This window comes from Hemiscyllium ocellatum, chromosome 5 (assembly GCF_020745735.1).
Source record: "Hemiscyllium ocellatum isolate sHemOce1 chromosome 5, sHemOce1.pat.X.cur, whole genome shotgun sequence".
Taxonomy (NCBI): domain Eukaryota; kingdom Metazoa; phylum Chordata; class Chondrichthyes; order Orectolobiformes; family Hemiscylliidae; genus Hemiscyllium; species Hemiscyllium ocellatum.
The window spans coordinates 102,465,030-102,492,026 of NC_083405.1; the positions used below are offsets into that span (position 1 = coordinate 102,465,030).

Below are 26,997 nucleotides of genomic sequence, written 5' to 3' on the forward strand. Positions count from 1 at the left end.
TCCCTTGAACAGCAGGTGTCTTTTCCCTTGTTTGGGCAAGTATAAAATAAGGGGGCATATTTTTAAGGTGAGAGGAGAAAGATTTAAAAAAGACAAGAGGGACAACCTTTTTTGCATGGTTTTTGTGGAAGTGGTAGATTTAAAAGACATTTGGATAAGTACGTGAATAAGAAATGTTTGGAGGTATGTGGGCCAAGCACAGGCAGGCGGTGTTAGTTTAGTTTGGGATTATAATCGCCATGGACTGGTTGCGCCAAAGGATCTGTTTCTGTATTGTATCACGCTATGACTCTATCTAAAACCTTTGCTGTTTCTCAAAAGTGGTTATGTGTAAATTGACTGCTTTATTACAATAGTGACCACATTTCAAAGGTATTTACTTGGCTATGATGCACTTTGTGATATCTCAGAGGTAATGAAAGGTATATGAATGCAAGTTTTTTTTATTTTATTAATCAAAGAATTATGGATGCTGGAGATCTGAAACAAAAGCAGAAATTGCTGGAGAAACTCGGGAGACTCAGTCACTGGACTCAAAACAATCTTTCTGCGCAGAGATGCTGCTGGACTTGCTGAGTTTCTCCAGCAATTTCTGCTTTCATTTGAACAAGTTGTGCACGTTAAGAATGACTTAATTTTCTGATTATGACCCCTTAAGTGGATATTCCTCATTTCTTGTGAGCTTGACATCAAGGTGGTGTTTGACATCGCATTCAATGATCCTTGCAGTCCTGTTTAAAATCCTGATACTGTTACTAGAAGGTGCAAAGTTAGAGAACAAAAGGGCATTACGTTGATTTTAAGTGACAGCCTTGTAAGATGAGGCGAGTACTTAAACCCTGACTTTGTGACTAGGTGTCATCTGTGGCTCATTGGTAATGGTATAGCCCTGAATGAGAAGTTTAGGGATTCAGTTCCCACTTCATGAGCCAGAGCACAACATTTGCGCTAATGCACCATTGCAGTCTGTTTAGGAGATCATCCATGACCGCGGTTACCTACCTGAACTGCAGAGTAATATCACATCAACTATCACAAAGTCAAAATTGAAGCTTCAATTATCACCAACATAATTTTTGGCAAATTGCAGATATATCCTTTTGTCTATCATAAACTAAACACCTAGAAAAGTGTTAATTTTGAGAAATGTTTATAAACATTGGGAGATTTTGATTTATTGTTGCCTAATGTATCAAATATGTCGAGCACCTTAGAAATTTAAGCGGGTGACTTTGTGCAGATATAATTTCAAGAATTAAACTGACGTAACAGGCTTGTCAGCTTGAGTGCTTGGAAAATTATCGTCTCTACTTCAGCTCTGCTTCTGTCTAGAGTTAAAAATACTTTGCTACTTTCTACACAAGCAGATCTGTTACTTTTTGTAAGTCTGCCACAAAAGAAGCCCACGTGTTCATCATAAATCATAGTGATTTCAATATTTTGGCTTTGTCCCCACCACCTAAAAGAATTTAGCATAATGTTACAATTCGTCTGGGCCAATCCTATGGTTGCTTTTGGACTGATATTGCGATGTAGTTGTGCATTCCTCGCAGATTGCGATTACTTAGGGCTGAGAAGATTTTCTTGTCTGTTAAGAGACGATTGGTTTCTTTGTATTTGGGAGCTTCATGTTGTGGCAGTACCTATTCTTCTGCTGCAGCACAGTAACATATGTTGTGACTTGCCCACAGATTTACAGTAATTTATTATAATCTCTCAATCTCTATCATTCAATCTGTTTTAGTATTTCATTGTACCCTAATTTCTATTTGTAATCTGATTAGTAGCATGAGCTGCTGTAAACAGCAGCCTACTGCCTAGCCTATTCCCTCAGCCTGTCGCTGGTTTGACAGCTCCACTACTGTGCTGTTCCATGAAAACCCCCTCTACACGTTACTGTGTAGACGGGCCTAGCTTTGTGTCTGGTATAAAATTAGCCATTACTTGTCACTTGAAACCTTGGATCCCGCAAACATGTTCAGGAATCCATGGATTGCTGGTTATGCACGAACTGTAACATTGTGTAGCCAAGGTAAGTACAAAAAAAATGTGTTGTGAAGTAAACATCGTTAAAGTGTCCTTGTCTGTATTCTCTTTTCATTTCTTTTGCTTCCTCCTTCCTATTCCTCAAGGGCACTAGGAAACAATAAACATGTTTATTGACTTAGAAATCTTGGAGATACTTTATCAGCAATGTGCTTACCTTTTATTCAGTTGTGTTCCCAATGTTTTATGCTGAATTTGTAGATCCATTTATCTTATTCAAGGATTGCTGTTTTGCTGTATGCTATTGTGGAAATAGGGGGAGGGGAATTAGTGTATCTTTTGTGTACACTGTATGAATGAGAGTTGAATAAGATTTAAGTATTACTAGCAGCACTTGAATTCTGCACAAAGCCTGTTTATTCTAGAGAAAAAAAATGGCACAATAAATTCAATAAATCATGTGAAAGAAAGCAGCTGTACGGAAGACTTAAGATTTTTTAGAACCAGTCTCATCTCTGTGTTTACTTATCAATGTGTATTTTGTGTGTTGTGTATGTGCATATGTAATATACCAAATCATGTGTATTTGCGCATCTGTTTCTACAGAGGTAGATCTGACATTTTGTTGTCAAAGCAAAATTTCTTCCCCTTCCAAGGTTTCAATCAAAGTTGGATTTTTGATCATTCAGCCTTTCTTTTATTCATTCTGTCCTCCACCTGCTGTGTATCATGCCTTGCCCTACCTCATACTGTATTCCCAGGTTGCATGTTATGCCTGTGAAATCTTTTAGGAATAGGCAATCAAGAGAATTGCTATGGGAATTAGAAGGAAGTTATAACCTAAGATATAAATTCGAAGCAAATGAATTACTTTGTCCATTATCCATTTGAAAAATGACTTTAAATGGTCTATAGTTGTTGCTCTTCATAAATGAGCAATTGTGTTCGAGTTTCTGCCTGTTCTGAGCTAAAATTTATATAACTGGTTCTAATAGACCAGCCCAAGCCCCCTCTAAATATATTAAGAAGAAAGCATAGACGTTAACATTTTCTTATTTAAAATGTAAGGCACTGCATTCCAGATGCAATTCGATTGGTCAACCTGCTCAACTTTAAGCAAAACATTTTATTTTTACACTACAGTTAAAATACAGACAAAATAAAAAGAAAAGAATTGGCTTAACTGTAACTCTATCAAAATGCTTAAGAAAATAATAGATATACTAACTACTACTAATTAACTGCTCTAATATAGTAACATTCCTTAAATATACCCTTGGCAAAGGCAAATTTGTAAAATAGATTGTCTCACATGCATTTCTGGCAGCAGGAAGAGAACCCCAGCTTTTAGCTGTAACCGAGGAAGAAGAAGAATTTGAACATCTAGCTTCAAGACCCCAGCAACTTCTGAAAGCTGAAACTAAAAATTCTGGCTCTGTGTGAGCTTGATCCCACCCATTCAGACTGCTTCTCTTGTTCCAACTCTTAAACAAAAACTCAACACCATAAGCAGTCTGCTGTCCATCTCTGTCTCAACATTTCTTCATTAAAAAAACATACACCTCTTAAAGCCATAGTATTGTCACATTCATAAATAAACCGTGTTTATCATTGATTAAACTTGCCTGTGGCCATTTAATCTCCGTGAGATTTTGCAGTTTCTGTAAGGAGGTAAGTGAAACAGCACAACACCCATAACAAAGCAATTGGGCTCAGTGTGAATAGAGTAAAAAAAACTTTGTGTAAACCTTTATGCAATTAGTTTGACAATTGTGAAATAGGATAGAATCTGGGCCAATATAAATTAGAATAGTGTATTCGATATCCATTCAGGTACAGAGCAAAAGAAGAAATTGGAGACTGGATTATGAGAGGGAAAAAGACAAAGGAAGAATAAGACAAGAAACTGTAATCGAGAGCAATTGAAAGCTCAAGAAACGAGTCTCCACCCTTGTAATAGTTCATTTACATTGCCATAGAGATTGTTTATCAGTAATTAAGACTTGTCATGCTATTAAAAAAAGTGTTTGGACTGAAATTGTCAAGCACTGCCTCTTTTGTTACGTATTTAATCCATATTTGCCATGCAAGTACGACACCTCATTTTGTTCAATTCATTTAACTGGTGAGTTAGGGCATGAGTAACGCTTCTGTATAAAACTAACAGCGAAGCACATCTCAGGCAGAAACTTCCAAATTTTCATATTTTATCCACTTTCCCATCTACTTCAATTTGCCAGGTCATTTCATGGTAAGAGCTATTAGCATCGCCATTATTTTGATCCAAAAATCTGGGCCTTGTGTACACCGGGACTTGAAAGCTGTTACTCCTTTCAAATCTAGTTTGAGTTGAGTCCCAAGATAAACAGCCAATTTTTGTTTTGCCCCCTGTTTTGTGTCAGTTGATAACTGAAGTATTGCAAAATAAGCATCTGGACAATTTGATGCATAGAAATGAATGCTTGTTTATGAATATGGCTGTGTGCGTGTTATAACATAATCTGGTATATATGGTTTTCTTACATTTTTTGCAATCCACAATATTCTTGTGGTTGCATATGGTGTCATGTTTCCTTTCCTTGCCAAATTCCAAAGTTGAAAATTGCAATATTTTGAAGTAATCTATGGTTAAACTCCTTTTGGCTGGTGTTGCCGGAAGACCAACAGTATTAAAAAATTGATTCTTTGAATTTACATAGCAGGTTTCACGACTAAGATATCTCCGAAAGGTTGCAGCACTTTTGAAAGTGTAGTTACTGCTGTGATACAGGCAATGCAGTGACCAGTTTGCAGCACATTCAGCTCCTTCCACTTACATTTTGTCTAATGAAGAGACTTTTTAATGGATGATGACTGATGTTATTGTCACGTGTTTTACCATGAGAAAGGCCGTAAATTGCAGTAAAAGGCTTGACCGGGGCCCTAGGTGTAACTGCTGCTTTTCATTAACTAGTGTAAATGGGGCTTTTCCATCTAGCTGACAGCACAGCAGGTGTCTCCTTCCTTGTTGAATGACTCATCTGAAAGATGTCACCTCAGAGTGCAGCATTCCCTCAGCACTGCACTGGGATGCCAGCCTGGATTCTCTATTAAATTCTCTGGAGTGGGATTTGAAACCCCAACTTTCCAGCAAACAGTTAATGTGATCTCAGTAAATTTTCTTTGCTGTACGTGGTCTGTTTACTTCATGCATTTGTGCAGCTGTGTATGTGCAGTCTCTGAAAGGGATCAGCCGTCTGCATGGTTCCTTCAGGATTGCTGCACAGCTGCTGAAGTGCCCCTTAGAAGGAATATTGGGCAAGGGCACTATCCTGACTAACAACTGCTGCATCATTGTGGAGATATAAATTTTGCTATAAATAAGCTTGAGGCTCTTGTGTGGTATTTCTGCTTTGTTCAGATACTTTATGTTAATATGAGAAGTTGGGCTGCTTGAATTGGTAAACAGCCGAAAGGAGATCTCAGCTGTAGAAACACAGTCACATACCTCCTGCAGTGTTCTTTACAAATTAAAAAAGTTAAACTACAAAATTTCTAATTGTGATCGGCTCCCTTTATGAAACAAACAAGATGTGCTTTTTTTTAAAACATAAAAAGATCTAGCCAGTCTGTTCCTAAACCAACTCTGCTTCTGTTCTGTAACTGCTGCCAGAAAGATCACAATTCACTAAGGGCTTTTGCCCGAAACGTCAATTTCGCTGCACTTTGGATGCTGCCTGAACTGCTGAGCTTTTCCAGCACCACTGATCCAGACTCTGGTTTCCAACCTCTGCAGACATTGTTTTTACCTAAAAGCACTGGAGGCTGACCCGTGTTAGATTGGGGTGGTGAGGTTATAAGAGCATCAAGAACTGACATGATGGGGGAAATCTTTCAGGGGTCTGAGCAAGGTGGGCTATGGTGAGATGTGTGGCAGAATTGGACAAGCGTGATTTGGTCCATCTTGAAATTAAGATCATCTCGCTCCATTATATATTTTCTAATCAACCTATTCAGAGGTGTTTCTATGTACTTATGGAGTAAGTAGGAGTTTGACCTGAGCCTTCTGACCTCGAAATAGGAGCACTATCACTGTGCCACATGAACCCTCCTACTGCACCTGCTAATCCCAAGCAGTTTCCCATCAGAGAACTGACCTGGTCTGAGCCTGCTCCGTTTCCAGGATCAGACGAGGTCAGGTGTTTTCAGACTAGTATGGCCTTAGGTTAGTGCCATTGTTAGGGCTCTTTACAAACAGAGCAGCACCATTCTCACTAGGCAGCAGAAAGATGCCAATTGATGGTTATTGACGCTTGTCAAACTCTTGCTAATTACACCTCATTAATATAGTCAGCATCCGATCGAGTCAAACTCACCAACCAAGCTTTATATCAGTAAAACCCGGCAATTAAACCAGAATAGGTGTCTTGCAGACTCCATTCACAGCTTGCTCCAACCTGCCTCCACGTTGGACACAGAGTCCTAACGGCTCAGGGCATGCTTCATGGACACTGGGCACATGTTACCCTACATCCACAGACAAAGTCCATTAAGGGCGGCACAGTGGCTCAGTGGTTAGCCCTGCTGCATCACAGCACCAGGGTCCCAGGTTCGATTCCAGCCTCGGGTGACTGTGTGGAGTTTGCACATTCTCCCCGTGTCTGCATGGGTTTCCTCCGGGTGCTGCAGTTTCCTCCCACAGTCCAAAGATGTGTCGGTCAGGTGAATTGGCCAGGCTAAAGTGCCCGTAGTGTTAGGTGCATTAGTCAGAGGGAAATGGGTCTGGGTAGGTTACTCTTCGGAGGGTCAGTGTGGACTGGTTGTGCTGCAGGGCCTGTTTCCACACTGTAAGGAATCTAATCTTAAAAGTCTTATTGTCTAAGAACCCCCTTGGATCTCCAGTGCCCTTTGAAGATGTTTCTGTGCTTCAGTGTTGCCATGGTAACTATTATTGTAATGCTGCAGCAAGGATATTGTTGCTTAGGGACTTGCACCCAATTCCTGGACCAAGAAGGCTGCATCCCCAGGCTCTTCACTCTCTGTCGTGGCTCACATTCACTCTGAGCCTACCCAGATGCTCCTAGCATCCCTGTTATGCAATGACTTTTTTTTGCACTTTACCTCTTCAGCCAAAGATACCAGGCTCATATTAGCCAGCCTATTCAGCACAGCGACAAAGCCAAGAATTTTCCATTGGTGCCAACAGATCTCAGTCAAGGCATAGGAGCATAGCTTTCAGTCCAGATACCTGAGATGTAAGTCAAGGGCAGCCTCTAACCTCAGTCTAGATTTTGCTCCTAGCAATCCAAGTCAGGATCCCTGTAAGAAGCGAGGAGCTGGATGACAGGAGGCACATTACTGGTCTTTACTCTTTTCTGACCTTTTCTGGACTGTTTCCCTCATGGACTGAGAGGAGCGATGAGAGAGATGAAAGTGAGCAGCACAGCTATTGCTGTTGATGCAGGCAAGAAGGTATCCTGAGTGGGTTAGTAGATAGCACCGAGGGCATGCAGGGTTAGTGATGTTGAGGAGAAAGTGAGGTCTGCAGATGCTGGAGTATCAGAGCTGAAAATGTGTTGCTGGAAAAGCGCAGCAGGTCAGGCAGCATCCAAGGAACAGGAAATTCGACGTTTCGGGCATAAGCCCTTCATCAGGAATGATGACGTTAGTGATGTTGAGGGTGAGATGGTTAAGAACAAGTCGGGATAGATAATACGACAGATAGTGGGAATGGTAGAGCATGGATTTTGAGAGCTGGGTAAATGCTGGAGAGAGAGAGAGTGAATGTGAAGATGGTGATGAAGTGGAGAAAAGCATTCCCATCTTACTGCATTGTCTGGCATTCCTCTAGACAAATGAGACTGCTCTAACCTGGGCAACTTTGGACCAGACTGACACGGTCTGATGTTAAGTCTTCCACTGCAAGTTCTGGGCAAGGAGGAGGTCCTGCATTGACAATGCCATGTCCAGTATGATCTCCAGGATCCTGGGTTTCCAGATGTATGGCTCTAAAGGTGCTGATTTTTTCCCCATGTCTGCCATATTGGGGAGAAGTGTCAGGAACTGCACAAGGCAACTACAGACTGACCAGGCTTGACTGGGAGCAGAATAGGCTTTAAAACTTGGGGCAGACACAAAGGCTGCTGGAGTTTTAGCAGGATTAGAGAAGATAACAGGCTCAGAAGATAGAGAATGTGGCGAAATAAATAGTAACATCTAGAAAAATGTCCATATTACAGAGTAGGAGGTGCTGGATGTCTTAAAATGCATAAAGCTGAATGAATCCCCGCGACCTGATCAGGTGTACCCTAAAACTGACTGGGAAGCTACGGAAGTGATTGTTGGGCTGTTGCTGAGATGAGGCGTTCAACAAGATTCGTCCTGATAGATTGGTTAGCAAGGTTAGATCACATACAATACAGGGAGAACCAGCCATTTGGATACAGAACTGGCTCGAAAATAGGAGACAGAGGGTGGTGATGGAGGGTTGCTTTTCAGACTGGAGGCCTGTGACCAGTGGAGTGCCACAAGGATCGGTGCTGGGTCCACTGCTTTTCTTCATTTATGTAAATGGTTTGGATGTGAATATAAGAAAAAGGTATGGTTAGTAAATTTGCAGATGACATCAAATTTGGAAGTGTAGTGGACAGCCAAGAAGTTTTACCTCAGAGTACAGGGGGATCTTGATCAGATAGGCCAATGGGCTGAGAAGTGGCAGCTGGAGTTGAATTTAGATAAATGTAAGGTGCTGCATTTTGGAATGGCAAATCAAGGCAGGACTTGTACATTTAATGGTAAGGTCGTGGGGAGTGTTGCTGAACAAAGAGACCTTGATGTACATGTTCACAATCCCTTGAAAGTGGAGTCGCAGGTAGATAGGACAGTGAAGAAGACATTTGGTATGCTTGCCTTTTAATGGTCAGTTCAGAAGAGACTTACAGGATATTGTCAGAGTTGGAGGATTTGAGTTATTGGGAAAGGCTGAATAGATTGGGACTGTTTTTCCTGGAGCACCGGAGGCTGAAGGGGTGACCTTATAGAGCTTTATATAATCATGAGGTACATGGATAGGGTAAATGGACAAGGTAGAAGTGGGTACTAGGGACTAGAGTCGAGATTAGAGTGGTGCTGGAAAAGCACAGCAAGTCAGGCAGCATCCGAGGAGCAGGAAAATCGACATTTCAGGCAAATGCCCTTCATCATGAAGGGCTTTTGCCGGAAACATCGATTTTCCTGCTTCTCGGATGCTGCCTGACCTGCTGTGCTTTTCTAGCACCACTCTAATCTCGACTCTAAATGGACAAGGTATTTCCTGTGGGTTGGGGGAGTCCAGAACGAGAGAGCATAGGTTTAGGGTGAGAGGGGAAAAATTTTAAAGAGAGACCTAAGGGCAACTTTTTCACGCAGAGGGTGGTGCATGTATGGAATGAGCTGCCAGAGGAAATGGTGAAGGCTGGTACAATTGCAACATTTAAAAGGCATCTAGATGGGTATATGAATAGGATGGGTTTAGAGGGACATGGGCCAAATGCTGGCAAATGGAGTAGATTTATTTTGGATATCTGGTCGACTTGGACGAGTTGGACTGAAGGGTTTTTTTTTCGTGCTGTGTATCTCCATGACTCTGTGACTCTAGATATCCGGTGAGTGACACCAGTTTTTGTAGGAACTGTGCATGGTAAGATGGGGTGGCAATTGGACAGGGGTGTGGTAGCTGATCACGCAGAATTTTGGTAACTGGCTGAGAAGATTTGCTCATTTCTGTGGTGAAAGTCCTTCCAAAAAACCAAAACTACTTGAACGTAGACAAAAAAAAGCAAGATTCAAAGGTTCAAATGGCATGGAGGAATTGACTCGGTGTTACATTGCTGCAGTAGTGTTCTAAGGTTACTGTGCACTCTATGAATCGAGTCAGGGATGTTTTGGTTATATGAACCAACACTTGCATTTTACTTGCAATTATCAAACATCATCAAGCCCATATTACCCATGACACTTCCTAAAGTGTTTAGAAACCTATTTATCTAAGAATTATTCACCCAAGTAATCGTTCATACCATATGCAAAATATTGATGAAAATGGCTTTCATAGTGTACTTGACTTCAAATACCTGGTAATTCAGATGTAAAACTGTGTGCTCACATTCTTGATCATTCATGAGAATTGCTGGCTAAGCCAATAGTTTTACCTAACCTTAGTTGTTCCTGAGGAAGTGCAGTGACCTGCCACTTTGAATATTGTAGCCCATACAGTGCAACTACACCCACAGTGCTGCTCGCGACAGAGTGCAACAAATCTGACCCAGTGATTGTGAAGGAGGGTATTTCTGCCTGATGGTATGTGACTGGAGGGGAACCTGCTGATGATGTGTCCTCATGGGTCTGTCCTTTGTCCTGTAGAGGTCACAGATTTGAGTTCGGGCAAAATCATCTTTTTATATTTTTTTTAGTAAGGATGTGACTCAGTAATTTACAGTTGGCATTTAGTCAGCAGTCTCATATGAAAGCTTGAATTAATAATGAAGGGCTAAGATTCAGGAGTCCTTTTGCACTGTCAACTACTTTTATTGTGGCATTTGATGTCAGAGTCTAAATAAGTTTTCTTTTTAGGGGACTCCTCTTGACGTCTGGGGAAGCAATGACCTTGTATTATTATCATTAGGCTGTTAATCCAACGTTATTCCATTGCAGTGGGACCTGTTTAGTTTGGGAAACTTACTTGGCATAGATAAGTTGGACCAAAGGGTCTGTTTCCGAGCTGTATGACTCTTTGACTTATGCCTTGTAGGAGTGGACAGGCTTTAGGCTGTCAGGAGGTGAGTTACTCACTGTGGGATTCCTAACTTCTGACCTGCTCTTACAGCTGCAGTATTTCTGTAGCTAGTTTCTGATCAATGGTAAGATCCCCAGAATGTTGATCATGTCGGATTCTGCAATGCCAAATCACTGCCTGGAGCTTGTGTGACATAAATGTGACTTACCACTCTGAAGCCAAGTTTAATATTCTCCAGGTCTTGCTGCATTTGGACAGAATCAGCTTCAGTATCTGGGGAGTTGTGAATGGTGTTGAACACAATAATCATCAGCAAACACCTCTGCCCTTATGAACGATGAACGATCGTTGATGAAGCAGCTGAAAATCATAACCCTGAGGAACTCAAAGAATCACAGCATCTTCCTTTGTGCTCTGTATGACTACTACCAGTGGAGAGTTTTCTCCTTGCTCCCACTGACTCTAGTTTTACTGAGGCTCTTTTATACCACCACACAGTTAAACACAGCCTTTAACATCCAGGACAGCAGTTTTCACTTCACCACTGGAGTTCAGTTCCTTTGTTTTGTTTGGACTAAGGTTGTACTGAAGATAGGAGCTGAGCAGCCCTAGCAAAGGTCCAAATTGATCACCTGTGTAGCCTCCTTGTTTCTCTGTCCATACCCTTTCACAGCTCCTCTTTTTCCCTCCCCTGCCAATCCATCCCTCCACCATCATCTCTTACTGCTCAGTCCTCCAACCTCTTTCTACTCCCCAATTAGGAACATCCTCTCTTCTTCACAAACCTTGCAGAAAACTTATCTATCTCCCCGTTCTTGTCCTCCGATTAATTGACCCACCCACTTCGCATCCAAAAGAACATCTATCCTTGGATAAAGGACATAAGGCAAAATGACCAACGCTCCATCTAGTGGCAACTTTCAACAGCCCCATCATGCCAAATCACTTGCCCAGCAACCATTCCACCACACCCCCAAAACCTCCCTCCCCAAGACCACATAAACTTGAACTCTAATATCTCCTCTTTCTGCCCCACCCAACCCCCACAAGCTCCCCATGAAAGGTGCTTTTACCTCACCTCTCCTGAATCCAACAATGTCGAGCAACATAAAACTGATTCGAATGGCATAGTGCCTGATTATCATAAATCTGTTGACATCCTGTTGGTTTTAAGAAGTTCAAGTCAATAAACATACGTCCTGTAACCCAGTGTTGTCAGCATTACCTAACGTGTATTAAGTTTTAGTGCAGGCAGTACATTTCAACTTGCAGTTGATTGCATTTCTGTGGCCAATTGTTTCTGCTTTGAGTGTAGTCTGGGTGTAAGTTGCACTCATGGCTCCATTAGTGTCTTTTATTCCTCTAGTTTCCATTCAGACTCCTTTTATTAAATGCACGAATGTAAATAGGCGTCTCACGCAAAGCATTGCAAAAGACCACGGGAACATCTTTTTCAATATAACCTGCTCTTCAAGTTCTTTCATTTTTTGCACTAGCCAGAATGTGATGATTAATCCTTGGAACCGACAGAAACTCCTCCCTGCTTTATTTCTCTTGAACATTTTTATGCTTGACAGTCTTTGAAAGCTGGAGAAACATTGCACAATTTACAAACTTAAATCTAATTTTAAGTTAGGTTGTACCACACCAAAGCTGAATACCCCAGTTCCAGTCTAAGAGATGTTATGCGATAAACAGATGGTCTTTTGTAATTTATATGAACATATTTTATCACACTTAATGTGTTTAATGTTCTTTCCTCCTGGGTTCTGCGCCCCTGGAGTTTTCAGTATCACATATTCCTTTCGATGACAGCTTGCTCCTAAGCAAGCCACTAGCAGTGCTGCTTTGCAACAAGCCACTAGGTAATAAAAGGGAGTAAAGTGATTTTTCTCCATCGCTGCCGAACAGCATCAGCCTCCACCAACTTTTCTTTCCCCCCCAAGATAATGTCGCAAGAATCTGATCGATACCATCCATAAAGTATGGAGGAAACCAGCCTACATATATCTGTCTGAAGAAGGGCTCATGCCCAAAACATCGATTCTCCTGCTCCTTGGATGCTGCCTGACCTGCTGCGCTTTTCCAGCAACACATTTTTAGCTATACATATCTGTTAGCAGCTTTAATGATATGATTCTGTGTGGATTTTCCATTGTTTCTCCTTGTTCCCTGTCCACCAATCTCTTCCACCCTATTTGCTGCCTTTGCCAAAGCCGCCTTGCTGCCTCCTGCACCACTGTGCTTATTAGCAGCAAATTTCGGACAAAGTTAGTCCATGGTAGAGATGCAACTCCTCAGAGATTTGATCCATTCTACTTAAGAGAATGATGTTCCTCTGGTTGCCCCATGCTTGACTTTTCAGAGGTGTCTTTATGACTTTCGTGGGTGAATTCCCTGCCACCAATTATATTTTGAATCTGAGAATAGAGAAATATCTCTGTGTGGCATGAAACTCCCAGTGCAGGCAAAATATGGTACTCCCAGTGGAAGTACCGTCAAGGAAGATATAAAAGTATTGAACTCGATATAAATTTTCCCAAGTAACACATTCAAATGTGATCCTTGAACTAAAGAAGATGGAAACAAAACCTAAACACAATTTGACAATTTAGGAATAAGAACAACAACATGCATTTATATTGTGACTAATATAGAAGAATATGCTAAAGAGCTTCACCTTATTTAATCTACCAAAACCATTGACTAATTTGAGGGTATCTACTTAATCTTCAATTTACCCTTATGCTGTTTAAGGAGAACAATTCCAGTTACTCTGGTCTCCAGATAACTGAAGTCCTTTCCACTGTAACTGTATCCATAGAACATAGAACAATACAACACAGAACAGGCCCTTCGGCCCACGATGTTATGCCGAACATTTGTCCTAGATTAGGCACCTATTCATGTACCTATCCAATTGCCGCTTAAAGGTCACCAATGATTCTGACTCTGACACTCCCACAGGCAACGCATTCCATGCCCCCACCACTCCCTGGATAAAGAACCTACCCCTGACATCCCCTCTATACCTTTCACCTTAAATTTATGTCTCCTTGTAACACACTGTTGTACCCGGGGGAAAAGTCTCTGACTATCTACTCTATCTATTCTCCTGATTATCTTATAAACCTCTATCAAGTCACCCCTCATCTTTCGCCGTTCCAATGAGAAAAGGCCGAGCACTCTCAACCTATCCTCGTACGACCTATTCGCCATTCCAGGCAACATCCTGGTAAATCTCCTCTGCACCCTCTCCAAAGCTTCCACATCTTTCCTAAAGTGAGGCGACCAGAACTGCACACAGTAATCCAAATGTGGCCTTACCAAGGTCCTGTACAGCTGCAACATCACCTCACGACTCTTGAATTCAATCCCTCTGCTAATGAACACTAATACACCATAGGCCTTCTTACAAGCTCTATCCACCTGAGTGGCAACTTTCAAAGAGCTATGAGCATAGACCCCAAGATCCCTCTGCTCCTCCACCTTATTAAGAACCCTTTTGTTAACCCTGTATTCTGCATTCTTATTTGTCCTTCCAAAATGGACAACCTTACACTTGACAGGATTGAACTCCATCTGCCTCTCCTTAGCCCAGCTCTGCATCATATCTAAGTCCCTTTGCAGCTGACAACAGCCCTCCTCACTATCCACAACTCCACCAATATCGTCTGAAAATTTACTGACCCAATCTTCGATTCCCTCTTCCAAGTCAGTAATAAAAATTACAAACAGCAGAGGACCCAGAACTGATCCCTGCGGAACTCCACTTGTAACTGGGCTCCAGACTGAATATTTACCATCTACCACCACTCTGGCTTCAACCAGTTAGCCAGTTCTCTATCCAACTGCCAAACTTCCCACTATCCCATGCCTCCTGACTTTCCACATAAGCCTGTCATGGGGAACCTTATCAAATGCCTTACTAAAATCCATGTACACTACATCCACTGCTCTACCCTCCTCCACAAGCTTGGTCACCTCCTCAAAGAATTCAAGAAGACTCGTAAGGCAAGACCTACCCCTCACAAACCTCATAAGACTTTGATAACCTTCCCAAAGTATGATGCCTAAGATTGAACATAATACTCCAGTTGTGGCCTTACCAATGTTTTACAAAGCTTTAGTAACTTCTGAGTTTTGGTAATGCATTCCCACTGTCTGAAAAATAACTATCCACTATTACTCTGTTATCTCTCCTTTTTGAATCTGGGCTGGATCCATACTTCCACCTGTTTATAAATTGCTGGAGGCAGCAAGGTGTTAGTGGTTAGCACTGTTGCCTCAGTGCCAGTGACCCAGGTTCGATTCCACCCTTGGGTGACTATGCAAACACCCCGTGCTTGCATGGGTGCCTTCTGGGTACTCTACTTTTCTCCCACAGTCCAAAGATGTGCAGATTAGGTGGATTGGTGATGCTAAATTGCCCATTATGTCCTTGGATGCTTAGGCTAGATGGATTAGCCATGGGAAGTGCAGGGTTATGCAGATTGGGTGAGTTTGGGTGGGGCGCTCATTTGAAGGGCTGGTGTGGACTTGATGGGCCAAATGGCCTCATTCCATGCTGTAGAGATTCTATGATTCTATGAATGGTAGCTTTAATTTTGCTAATAGAGTTTAATGCCTTTTCAATGGCCAAATCCACTGTGTGACTATACAGCTGTCATAAACCTTCTCCATTATTCCACCAAAGAGCAATCAAATTTCTCAAACACAGATCACCTCAATCCCCAACCCACCAAACACGGCAACTGATTGCATATTAAAGGAATTTTGTGCTTTCTGTCCACTCTTTTATTTTGTTGTTTATAGCTGTTTGCTTCTTGTTCTGTTCAGTTTTACGTCTAGCAATTCTATGGTGCTTTCTATCTTGTCTGATGTTTGTCCTTTTCAGTGACAGACAGTCCAGATTCCCTGGTGTTTCCATTTACCTCAGTCCAATCACATCGGTGATCATCATCATCATCTTCTCTTCAGGGCTAGATATGGGCCTCTGTGTGAAGAATTATACTGCATGTGTGGTGCAGTTTGACCAAAGCAAAACACAATTAGAATATGACTTTTTGAGTTATATCTAATGTTCTTGGCAGTATAGTTGTATTTTGTGAAGAAGAGTCAGTGGACCTGAAATGTTAACTCTGTTTTCTCTGCACAGCTGCTGAGTTTTCCCAGCAATTTATTTCTTGTTTGATTTCCAGCATCCACAGTTTTGTTTGTTTTGTTGTTATTGTAATTGAGAATTCTATCTACTTTGTTGTTAATTGCCACTTTCCAGTCAGTACACAGAGAGTACCAAATGCAAGGCATCTAGACTTCTCTTCGTTACATACAGACATGTGAGTTGGGAGCAGAATAAGCCAATTTACACATCAAACTTGCTCAGGTTCTCACTAAGATTAGGGCTTGTCTGACTACTCCATGATTCTTTCTGCATTCCAAACTGTTTCAAAGTCATCCTGGAATTATGTGTGTAACTCTTGTATTCATTCCCATGTGCACAGTACTTTTACACTTGCATTTACCCTTAAGTTTTTATTTGTATAACATTTAAGATCGTGGGTGGAACATCATTTTTGTCAACTTGAATTACATAGAATATTCAACAAAAGTAATATGAAATGGCAACTATGGAATTAATAACAAACTGTGCAGTCACCAATACTCATTATAGGAAAGCGAAAGAAAATGAAGGCATTAAGTGTAACGTAAGATTTAAATAACGATGAGATGCACACCAGTTAGAGATAAGGGGATGAAAGAAAGGCAGAACTAATGGAAAACTAGCTTCCTTTTCATTGGTCACTGCTCTTAATGGGAGGCTTTTAATTGTATTCTAAGTTTGGCCCCATGTTTTTTTCTCATACAACAACGAATGTTTGGTGCTATTGGTGGAAAGTAGAGTCAATGAGGGAATGAAGTGAAGACAAGAATTAGATTTAATGCATTTTTCTTTGTTTCAGAATTGGTGGCAGAACATCCTGTTGGAAGAGGAATACTATTTCAAAAGCGGAATCCAAGGTACAAAATTTACATATTTTTATTAACTAATTAGTCTAGAACTTTTTCCATTTAACTCATCTTAGTGTTTTTCTTGTTTTTTGTCAGCAACTTTTCTCCTTTCTGAAATGGCTGTTTGTGAAGCTGGAGAGGATATTGTAACTGAGCTTAATCATTCCTAACTCATTTCACGTGCAGTTTGGGCTGAGATTGTAAGGCGAAGAAGACATTTGGAGACCTTGTTCTGGCAAGAATGCTCAAATTTCTCCTCCATTCTTTTTAGATTTGGGATGACAAACGCCTAGTTCTATTTGGCTTTTTAGGTCTTCAGAGTATAAAGTCTATGTATATTTTCCTTGGTGGACCTACTATCCAAGGGCCTTTCTATATCCTAAGCTTTATATCCAGATTGAGAAAGTTAAGTCACAGCAGAGGCAAACCAACTCTACTGGCTGACTCAGTATTACAGAATCACAGAATTATTACAGTGTAGAAAATTCTTCAGCCTATCACTGTCTGTGTTGACTCTCTGAATATTTCACTTCATGCCATTTTCCACCCTCCTCCTTGTAACCCTCCACATTGTTCCTTTTCAAACAAGAATCTGCATTTTTTGTATGCGTTGACTAAATCAGCTTCAGCCACACTCAGGCAATAAGCTCCAGAATCCACTGCATTAAAATGATTTTTTTTTGTCGTAATTGTTTTTGCAACTTCTGCAGTTAGCTTAAATCTGTTTTCTTGTCTCAGCCCTTTCACGATGCAGTATGTGGATGCACTGACGAGGAGGAGCAAATCTTGACCTGCTCTTGGGAAATGAGGCAGGACAGGTGGCTGAGGTGTCAGTGGAGGAGCACTTTGAGGCCAGTCTTCATAATTCTATTAGTTTTAAAATAGTTATGGAAAAGGATGGACCAGATCTAAAAATTAAAGTTTTAAATTGGAGGAAGGCCAATTTTGACAGTATTAGGCAAGAACTTTCAGATGTTGATTGGGGGAGCGAATCTTCACAGGTAAAGGTACGGCTGTAAAGTGGGAAACCTTCAAAATGAAATAATGTGAGTCCAGAGATAGTATGTTCCTGTTAGGGTGAAGGGGAAGGCTGGTAAGTGTAGGGAATGTTGGATGATGAGAGAAATTGAGGTTTTGGCCTAGATTAAAAAAAAAGGAAGCATATGTCTGAATCCGTAGAAGAGTATAAAGGCAGTAGAAGTATACTTAAGGGGAAAATCGGGAGAGCAGATAACTTTTTAGCAAATAGGGTTAAGGATAATCCAAAGGGAATCTACAAATACATTAAGGACAAAATGGTAACTAGGGAAAGAATAGGGCCCCTAAAAGATCATCAAGGCAGACAATGTGTGGAACCACTGGTGATGGATGAGATATTTTGCATCAGTGTTTACTGTGGTGAAGAACATGGAAGCTAGAGAACTTGGAGAAACAAATAGCGATATCTTAAAAAAAAATCCATATTCAGAGGCAAAGGTGCTGGACGTCTCAAAACACACAAACACACACCTATGAACTGATCAGGTGAACCCTAGAACTCTGTGGGAGGCTAGAGATGTAATTGCTAGGCCTCTTGCTGAGATATTTGCGTCTTTGATAGCCACTGGCAAGGTGGTGGAAGACTGGAGGTTGGCTAACGTGGTGGCACTATTTAAGCAAGGTGGTAAGGAAAAGCCAGAGAACTAGTGGGCGGCACGGTGGCATGTGGGCGGCACGGTGGCACAGTGGTAGTGGGCGGCACGGTGGCACAGTGGCGTGGGCGGCACGGTGGCACAGTGGTTAGCACTGCTGCCTCACAGCGCCAGAGATCCGGGTTCAATTCCCGCCTCAGGCGACTGACTATGTGGTGTTTGCACGTTCTCCCCGTGTCTGCGTGGGTTTCCTCCGGGTGCTCCGGTTTCCTCCCACAGTCCAAAGATGTGCAGGTCAGGTGAATTGGCCATGCTAAATTGCCCGTTGTGTTAGGTAAGGGGTAAATGTAGGGGTATGGATGGGTTGCGCTTCGGCGGGTCGGTGTGGACTTGTTGGGCCGAAGGGCCTGTTTCCACACTGTAAGTAATCTAATCTATAAAAAAACTATAGACTGGTGAGCCTGACATCAGTACTGGGCAAATTGTTGGAGGGAATCCTGAGGGACAGAATTTACGTGCATTTGGAAAGGTAAGGCCTAATTATGGATTGTCAACATGGCTTTGTGTGTGGAAAATCGTGTCTCACCAACATAATTTAGTAACAAAGAGCATTGGTGAAGCAGAGCAGTGCACATGATCTATATGGACTCCAGTAAGGCATTTGACTAGGTTCGAGCTAAAAATGCGTTGCTGGAAAAGTGCAGCAGGTCAGGCAGCATCCAAAGAGAAGGAGAATCGACGTTTCGGGCATGGCTTGACCAACCAACCCAACCACCCCGTGGCTCAACACTTCAACTCTCCCTCCCACTCCGCCAAGGACATGCAGGTCCTTGGACTCCTTCATCGCCAGACCATAGCAACACGATGGCTGGAGGAAGAGCACCTCATCTTCCACCTAGGAACCCTCCAACCACAAGGGATGAACCTAGATTTCGCCAGTTTCCTCATTTCCCCTCCCCCCACCTTATCTCAGTCAAATTCCTCGAACTCAGCACTGCCTTCCTAACCTGAAATTCTTCTTCCTGACCTCTCCGCCCACCCCCACTCCGGCCTATCACCCTCACCTTACCCTCCTTCCACCTATCGCATTTCCAACGCCCCTCCCCCAAGTCCCTCCTCCCTACCTTTTATCTTAGCTTGCTGGACACACTTTCCTCATTCCTGAAGAAAGGCTCATGCCTGAAATGTCGATTCTCCTGCTCTTTGGATGCTGCCTGACCTGCTGCGCTTTTCCAGCAACACATTTTCAGCTCTGATCTCCAGCATCTGCAGTCCTCACTATCTCCATTTGACTAGGTTCCTCATAGTAAAGAAGTAGCAAGGTGCGATCACATGGAATACAGGAAGAATTAGCCATTTGGATATAGAACTGAGGGTGATGGTGGAGGGTTGCTTTTCAGACTGGAGATCTGTGACCAACAGTGTGCCACAAGGATCGGAACTGGGTCCACTGTCTTTTGTCATTTGTGTAAATGATTTGGGTGTGAACATAAGAGGTGTGGTTAGTAAGTTGGCAGATGACACCAGAATTAATGTAGTGGGCAGTCAGGACATTTATCTTAGAGTACAATTGGACCTTGATCGGATGGGCTTGTAAGCCAAGGAGTGGAAGAAGGAATTTAATTTAGATAAATATGTGGTGCTGCATTTTGGAAAGGCAAATTGGGGCAGAACCTATACACTTAATGGTGAGGTCCTGGGGAACGTCACTGAATAAAGAGACCTTGAAGTGCAGGTTCATAGTTCTTTGAAAGTGGAGTTACAGTTCGATAGGTTAGTGAAGAAGACATTTGATATGCTTGGCTTTATTGGTTAGCATATTGAGTATAAGAGTTGGGAGGCCAAGTTATGGCTGTACGAGACAATGGTTTGGCTACTTTTGGAGTACTACATTCAGTTCTGGCCTTCATGCTATAGGAAGGACATTGTGAAATTTGAAAGGGTTCAGAAAAGATTTACAAGGATGTCACCTGATTTGGAGGATTTGAGCTACAAGGAAAGGCTGAATAGTCTGGGACTATTTTCACTGGGGCGTCAGAGGCTGAGGGGTGACTTTATAGAAGTTTATAAAATCATGAAGGGCATGGATAGGGTGAATAGCCAACGTCTTTTCCCAGGGTAGTGAAGTCCAAAATTAGATGGCATAGGTTTAGGATGAGGGTGCAAAGATTTAAAAGGGATCTAAGGGGCAGCCTTTTCACACAGAGGGTGGTGCGTATATGGAATGAGCTACCAAAAAAAAGTGGTGGAGGCTGGTACAATTACAACAATTTAAAAGGCTGAACTGAGATAACCTTCTTCGCTGTCCATTACACCACCATTTTTTGGTGTCATCTACAACCTTACTAACTATTCCTCCTACATTCACATCCAAGTAATTTATATAAGTGAAAAGCAGTTGACCCAGCACCAATCTTTGTGGCACACCACTGGTCACAGATCTCCAGTCCAAACAACAGTCTCCACAACCGTCCTCTGTCTGCTACCTTCAAGGCAATTTTGTATCTAATTAGCTAGCTCCCCCTGAATTCCATATGATCTATGTAGCTGACTCTAATCATTAATCAGAAATTAGTGATGGACAATAAATGCTGGCTTAACCAATGATGCACACTTCACATGAACAAATAAAGTATTCCCACAGTGTCGGGGGGGCTGTGGAAATGGGATAGGGAGTTTGAAATGGGGATATGACAGAGAGAATATCCCTCCACTCCCCAAAACTGGCCTGAAATTTAACATTTGGCTTCTGACCTCCATGTGAGACTACGTGGTTTTTATCTGGAGTGGTTATATGTATCACAGTTGTGTTGGGCAAGCTGATGGGCCAGAGAGTTACCTTCCCTATCCACCATTATCTCATACAGAATTTGTGGCGACATCTAAGTTTGATTTTTGAACCAGAGGCAAAAGGTACAAAATGATAGACTGTCCAGTTAGCTGAAGTAAAAGAGTATTCAGTTCCACACCAGAACCCAGAAGTCCCAAAACTTGTCTTACAAAATGTGTTTTATTCCTTGCTGTACATATTTGAGAGCACAGGTGCATATAACTATTCTTTCATCCTCTCAATATTCCAGATTAAATGCTTGACTAGCATTTAATATCTCTGACACAGTGACATTAGGTAACAAGTTACTTGGATATATCCAATTGTGCATCCACTTCCTACTAAGGAATATTAGCAGTGATCAACACCTGAAATCAGAATTAATTTTATCCCCTTTTCCTCCTTCGCTCAAGAACAGACCATATCAATTGCTGTCCTTCACAAATTACAAAGTGAAACCTGGAGCTGCTTTAATTGTAAAGTACAGGGCACGACATGCTCCTACGGGACAATGGGAGAGTTTGAGGTGATGGTGGTGTGCATCAGACCCGGGTTCAATTCCCGACTCAGGCTACTGACTGTGTGGAGTTTGCACGTTCTCCCCGTGTCTGCGTGGGTTTCCTCCGGGTGCTCCGGTTTCCTCCCACAGTCCAAAGATGTGCGGGTCAGGTGAATTGGCCAAGCTAAAATTGCCCGTAGTGTTAGGTAAGGGGTAAATGTAGGGGTATGGGTGGGTTGCGCTTCGGCGGGTCGGTGTGGACTTGTTGGGCCGAAGGGCCTGTTTCCACACTGTAAGTCTAATCTAATCTAATCATGGACAGTTTTAAATCCTACCATGGTATCTGGGGGGGATTAAATACAATTAGTTTCTAAATAGTATGGCATTGAAAGCTAGTCTCAGTTATTGTGACCGTGACAATGATTTTTTTTGTAGAAACCCAAGTGGTTCACTAATGCCCTTTAGGGAATGAAATCTAGAGCAATTAAGCATGGGCAACAAATGCTGGCTTTGCCAGCAACACCTATATCCTGTGAAAAAAATAAAGAAAATATTGTTGCTCTGCATGTTTTATTTTCAGTAAATGAGAACAAACCTTGAAAGAGATTTTAAAGTGCTCACTTGCAGTGAAATTGGCAAAAGAGCACAGATTTCGCCACTAATCAGAACAACCAAATATATTTTTATTTATCTGTTCCAATAAATCTTTTTCTCATTTCAATGGTGTCCTGTTATGCCCCATTTATATTGTATTGGTGGATAGCCTGTTCTGCCAGTAACTGCTTCAGAACGAAGAGTAGTAGCTCGTTATTGTCTCGTTTGAATGCCAAGTGCCTTAATCATCTGTAATCAGCTGGGTTTTCAATTTTGTTTTCTGCCTGAATGTACCACACTTTGTTCGTTTATCTTAACTCACCTCTCCTCCTTCATCCAGGGAGCTCTGGATTTTTTACCCTACCTTTCCCTTGTGAGGAAGTAAGCTTTGACTGTGTCTCTTGTTTGAATGTAACCCATTGTTCACATACCACTTTTCCTGCAAACCTTTGACTTCAATTTATTTGACCTAGATATATTTTTATCTCATCAGGCTTTTTCCCCAGTTTATTACTCTCACTCTGGATTGTTTTTTTTGTGTATTCGCTCTAAAACACCCTAAATGTTCTCTTACTGCCACCAGATTTACATAGCTGACGACATTTGCAAAGCCAGTTCAAGCAATGCCTCATTCCTCATTGGATTGGGAACATATTGCTACAGAAAATTATCCTGAACTCACTCTTGGAAATCTTGCCCTCCTCTGCCCTTTACATTACTATTTAACCAGTTTCTAACTGATTAGTAAGGTTCCCTCATAGCTATTCTATAATGTTTATGTTTCTCTAGTTTTCTGCAAATTTGTTTCTCTGCATCATTCCCATTAGCTTGTTGCCTATAAATTTCACAGAGCAATGTAGTGGTTCTGTTCGGCGAGCTGGAAGTTTTTGTTGCAAACGTTTCGTCCCCTGGCTAGGAGACATCATCAGTGCTCTGGAGCCTCCTGCGAAGCGCTTCTTTGATGTTTCTTCCGGTATTCATAGCGGTCTGTCCTTGCCGCTTCCGGGTGTCAGTTTCAGCTGTCCGCTGTAGTGGTTGGTATATTGGGTCAAGGTCGATGTGTTTGTTGATGGAGTTTGTGGATGAATGCCATGCCTCTAGGAATTCCCTGGCTGTTCTCTGTCTGGCTTGCCCTATGATAGTAGTGTTTTCCCAGCCGAATTCGTGTTGCTTGTTGTCTGAGTGTGTGGCTACTAGGGATAGCTGGTCGTGTCGTTTCGTGGCTAGTTGGTGTTCATGTATGCGGATTGTTAGCTGTCTTCCTGTTTGTCCTATATAGTGTTTTGTGCAGTCCTTGCATGGTATTTTATAAACTACATTAGGACTACTGCGACCCTTAGGACTCATAACGGCACACAAACCAACAGCCACGCTCAGACAAGAACTTACTAGAACAAAGGAGCCAATACCCAAAATGAACAAAACTAATGTAGTTTATAAAATACCATGCAAGGACTGCACAAAACACTATATAGGACAAACAGGAAGACAGCTAACAATCCACATACATGAACGCCAACTAGCCACGAAACGACACGACCAGCTATCCCTAGTAGCCACACACTCAGACAACAAGCAACATGAATTCAACTGGGAAAACACTACTACCATAGGGCAAGCCAGACAGAGAACAGCCAGGGAATTCCTAGAGGCATGGCATTCATCCACAAACTCCATCAACAAACACATCGACCTGGACCCAATATACCAACCACTACAGCGGACAGCTGAAACTGACACCCGGAAGTGGCAAGGACAGACCACTATAAATACCGGAAGAAACATCAAAGAAGCGCTTCGCAGGAGGCTCCAGAGCACTGATGATGTCTCCTAGCCAGGGGACGAAACGTTTGCAACAAAAACTTCCAGCTCGGCGAACAGAATCACTACAACAAACACCCGAGCTACAAATCTTCGCACAAACCTTGTTCACAGAGCAATGCAATTAAATCTTTTTTTGTTCCTTAGATCTAGTCAAATTGATTCTGTCCTTGATCCTTCTGAGACATCCTCTTTCTTCAGCAGTACAGTGCTCTCCTTAATCAGTTCTGCCAACTTCTTTCCTACCTTTCTTGAACATCTCATATTCAGGAATATTTAACCCTCAGTGCATGCCCTTTGAACTAAACCTTTTTCATAGCCACAACATCACCAAATTTATTTACCACACTCTGGATTCACATATGTTCACACTAACCCCGGATTAGATTTTCTTACGTTCTCCAATTCATTGACCCTTTAGAATTTGCATGCATTGGCTTAAGCTGTTGCTTTGCATGAACTAGAGGTACAGCTCTTGCTGATATGGAGTCTCCAGGAAGCTGTGGTTAGCTCAGTTGGCTGGATGGTTTGCTTCCAGTGTGAAGTGAGTGATATGAACACTATGGATTCAATTCCTGCAATGGCTGAGATTACCATGAAGGACTCTTTTTCTTAGTTTCTCACCTTGCCTGAGACATGATGATCCTCAGATTAAATCACTAGTGTCTCTGATTAATGAGAGAGCAGCTGTATAGTCTGTGGGTAAGGATTTTTATTCTCTAAACTTAGGTTAAGCCATACTAAAGTGTTTGGACATATACACCTTCAAATTGTTTGAGCCCGTCAGTCACTGAAAAGATCGTTTATCTGTTAAGGTTTTTTTTACATCAAAGTAACTATAAGAAATGGGATAGAGTTTTATATTTGCTGTTGTACTGAATAGTCTGTAGAAGAAAAAGATGACAATGCTTCAAACTATAATGCTATTAGATTTATTGTATGTTATGGAAATGGTCCATCTTATTTTCTAAAATTATAGAGGGATTTTTAAATCCTTCCTCCAATAAGGAGGGGAAAGATGGGATGTTGAAAATGGTAAAAATATGATCTGATTTAGGCCCATTATGAACATGCCTTGACCTTGTCTGATCTCCTCACTCTAAATTACTGATTATAAATTGTCAATGAGGTTATGTTCGTAAGATGTCACCTTTTTAAATAAAACCTTAAGTTATCTCGTGAATGTGACTTAAAAAAATTCTTGGATTTACATATTAATGAACCGAAACCTGCAACCCATTCTAAAAGATGAAAGACTTAACAGCAATCTAGGTTTGTTCAATACATCATTTCAGTTGCATCACACTGTGTAATCTTTTGCTGTAAATTCTATGTCTTGTGATCCTATTCCACAGCTTCCTGATGAAGGAGTGACGCTCTCAAAACTTGTGCTTTCAAATAACCCTGTTGGTTTATGTGATTTTTAACTTTGTCCACCCCAGTCCAACACCGGCTCCTCGCCATCCTAAGATAATGACATTCACTTAAAGTTTGCCAGAGCTTAGGAAAGCTCACATCTAAAGGGAGACAGTTGCTTGACTCAGCGGGTAATTTGTTCTCCCACACTGTTTCTCAGCCAAGGCCACAGGAATGCTTTCTTCCTCCGAAACACCAGATCTTCAAGCAGATCTGCTACAGTTGCCTCTCTCTCAGATCAAAGCAATCTTTGCTTTCACACATCATCTTGATTACTAAGTAGTCTCCAACTGCTGACCTGCGATATCTGCTTTCTGCTCTGCAGTTGGCCATCTGCCAATTTGAAAAAGGACTAAAACATTTCTTCTTTTCTGCTCCTGGGTGTATATTCCAGAATTTTTAATCTTGCAAATTGGATTTGGAAGGGCACTATTATTCATTCCCTCTTAGTGGTACAGATGTTTTACTTCAGTAGACCTAGACTACAGATTGGTTGATATTGAGAGCAGTCATAAAATCCAGGGATTGAAAATGGAAATGAGTATCATTGTACAATTTGAAAATACAGTTTCTCAATTTGCATTCCAGTAAGTGGGCACTTAGCATTGGCTACATCCTGGTCCTTCAATGTTCATCTTTTTATCCACAACTTGGTTGACACTATGATACCTTGATTTGATTTGATTTGATTTGACTTATTGTGGTCCCATGTATCGAAGTATAATGAAAAGCTTTGTTTTGCAAACAGTACAGGAAGATCATAGCAAACAAGGATATACAGATATTGGGTGGTTAGACAGGAGAGGAATACAATGTTACAATTGCACAGGCAGTGCCCAAAGTAAGATCACCCTTAGCTGGATCAACATTATTTGAAGTTAGAGATGTCTATTCGAAAGTCTAATAACAGTAGGGAAAAAAGCTCTTCTTGAACCTGAGTGCACATTTTTAAACTTCTGTACCTTCTAGCTGACTGGAAGAAAGCATTACCAGGGCGAGAAGGGGTTTTGCTGATGATGTAAGCCTTTCTGCAGCAATGAGCTGTATAAATGGAGTCCATGGATGGAGAAGATTAGCTTCTGTGATGGTCTGGGCTGTGCACACAACTTTCTGTAGTTTCTTAGGGCCCTGGGCAGAGCTGTTGCTGTACCAGGCTGTTATGCACCTGGATAGAATGCTTTCAATGGTGCATCTGTAAATGGTGAGAGTACTCATGGACATGCTGAATTTCCTATACCACCTGAGGAAGAAGAGGCATTGTTGTACCTTCTTGACCATTGCATCTTTGTGGGAGTTCCAGGACAGGTTATCAGTTATTGTCACTCCTGGTAACGTGACGCTTTTGAACCCTTCCACCTCCACTCCATTGATGTAGATAGGGGCGTGTCCCCCTCATTTCTTCCTGAAGTTAATGCTCCGTTCTTTTGTTTTGCTGACATTGAAAGAGAGGTTGTTC

The 26,997-nt window shown here is 41.8% G+C and overlaps 1 protein-coding gene across 8 annotated transcripts in view; it reads left to right on the top strand.

The window, feature by feature from the left end:
• svila (supervillin a) overlaps nt 1-26,997 on the top strand; it is a 354,707-nt gene that overhangs the window by 125,473 nt on the left and 202,237 nt on the right. For 7 of the 8 annotated variants that reach the window (XM_060825046.1, XM_060825048.1, XM_060825050.1 and 4 more), the window contains exon 3: nt 16,702-16,759. In XM_060825046.1, the coding sequence (XP_060681029.1) occupies nt 16,702-16,759 (58 nt within the window). Of the gene's footprint in view, nt 1-1,928; nt 2,033-16,701; nt 16,760-26,997 lie in introns of those variants that run through there. The other variant, XM_060825047.1, reaches the window with a different exon arrangement.